At 36.1% G+C, this 1,620-nt stretch overlaps 1 protein-coding gene across 1 annotated transcript; it reads left to right on the forward strand.

Annotated features, from left to right (window-relative positions):
* Positions 1 to 533: 533 nt before the first annotated feature.
* Positions 534 to 1,614, forward strand: LOC109863495 (replication protein A 70 kDa DNA-binding subunit; the record flags this gene model as incomplete). Its single annotated transcript, XM_020443757.1, has 5 exons — positions 534 to 736; positions 853 to 900; positions 1,079 to 1,281; positions 1,357 to 1,524; positions 1,602 to 1,614. Coding segments are annotated over exons 1-5 (462 nt in total), but the record flags the coding sequence as incomplete, so codon positions are not given.
* Between the last annotated feature and the right edge of the window lie 6 nt (positions 1,615 to 1,620).

A 1,620-nucleotide genomic window follows, 5' to 3' on the forward strand; every position in this document is an offset into this window, starting at 1 on the left:
TCTTTCTCTGTCTATCAATGTCTGTAGTGGGATCAGGGCCTACTGTTTCACACCACTTAACCTACCGTCACCCCTTAATCTCTTTCACTCTTCTTCACCCCCACTATTTTTCTATCTCTACTTTTCCGCTACTATTCTATCAATCAGCGAAGACTTCTTTTTCCTCCACTACTTCGCTAGACAAAAATGAGGCTACTATTCAACACCAGCTGTCTCTCTCAACGTTGAAGACATTTTCTTAACATGGCAAAGGTAGGGAACGCGCAGTCTATATATTATACGTCTATGATCTTCACCACCTGCTTTTCACCAGTTTCAGGGGCACGGAGCCATAAGTGCAAAGAAGAAGAACTGCTTTTCACCAATCAACGTTCGGTGTCAAAGCGCCGGTGTCTGCATGAAGATCCAGCCTTATGTAAATCACATATTGCACTGCAAATTGTAATAAAATCGAAAATTCCAGCCAATCAGGGCAAAGTTCACTAACTTGAAAATGCGATTAGTCACTCACATAAAAACTTGCTTCAGTTTTTATGTGTTCTTCATGTGCGATACATGACCTAAAAGTGACGCTTGTGTGGTTCGCACCTGCTTTTGTTCAACAAATGTACAAATTGGCGCATGGTGGCTTTTCACAGTTAGAGACAATTCGGCGGGAATTATCACGAAGAAAAGAAGAATCTGTTCAGATCTATAACCTATCATCATGTATACGCTAACAGAAGGAGCATTAGACGTACGTATTGTGACAGACTGTAATATAATTTATAAAAGATATAACTACGTCTTTATCGAAGGTGTGTTGTTATTGCGACTTATGGTATTATTGATCTGACAATGTAATTCTTTCAGAATATAATGAACGGCATAAATGTAGAAAACCCAATACTGCAGGTATTGGTAAGTATCGTACATGTATAAATATTTTGTGTAACTATATCAAACTTTCGAAAATAGTTATGTGGATAATTTGACTTTACTGATTCAACAAACTTAAGGTTAGAAAGATTTTCACTTTCTAGTTTTGCAGAGAACTTTCTCGTTTTCTAATAAAATGTGCCAATTTGTAATTTTTCAGGGTTATAAAAAGCTACCAAGTACGAGCACAAAACCAAATGATCGATATCGATTGCTCGTCTCTGACGGGAAACATATGAATTCCTTCACAATGTTAGGAACAAATTTGAATGAATATATATATGAAAATATTCTAACCGAATATTCCATTTGTCAANTAACAAAATATGTATTGAGCACAGTCACAAATGGTGGAAAAGAGAAGTACTTAATTCAGTTCATATGCAAAACCATGTGAAAAATGTCTTTTCAAAACTTATATATTTTTTTCTTTCATAGGCAAGTATTGCTGATCTTAGATATAAAAATGGTAGCCTCTGGTAGCAAAGTCGGAGAGAAGATAGGCAATCCAACTACCATGGAAACAGCCATGAAGAATTCAAATCATCAAGCCTCTTCTGACATAGCTACTACACCTATCGCAGCATTAAGTCCCTATCAAAACAGGTTAGAATTTAAACAGTTACACATGAGATATGTATATTTAGAAGAACTGAACATATTAAGAGTAAACAAATATTTAGATGGGTGATCAGAGCTCGC

Source organism: Pseudomyrmex gracilis, unplaced genomic scaffold, assembly GCF_002006095.1.
Source record: "Pseudomyrmex gracilis isolate BER0280 unplaced genomic scaffold, ASM200609v1 scaffold_5528, whole genome shotgun sequence".
In the NCBI taxonomy this organism is placed as follows: domain Eukaryota; kingdom Metazoa; phylum Arthropoda; class Insecta; order Hymenoptera; family Formicidae; genus Pseudomyrmex; species Pseudomyrmex gracilis.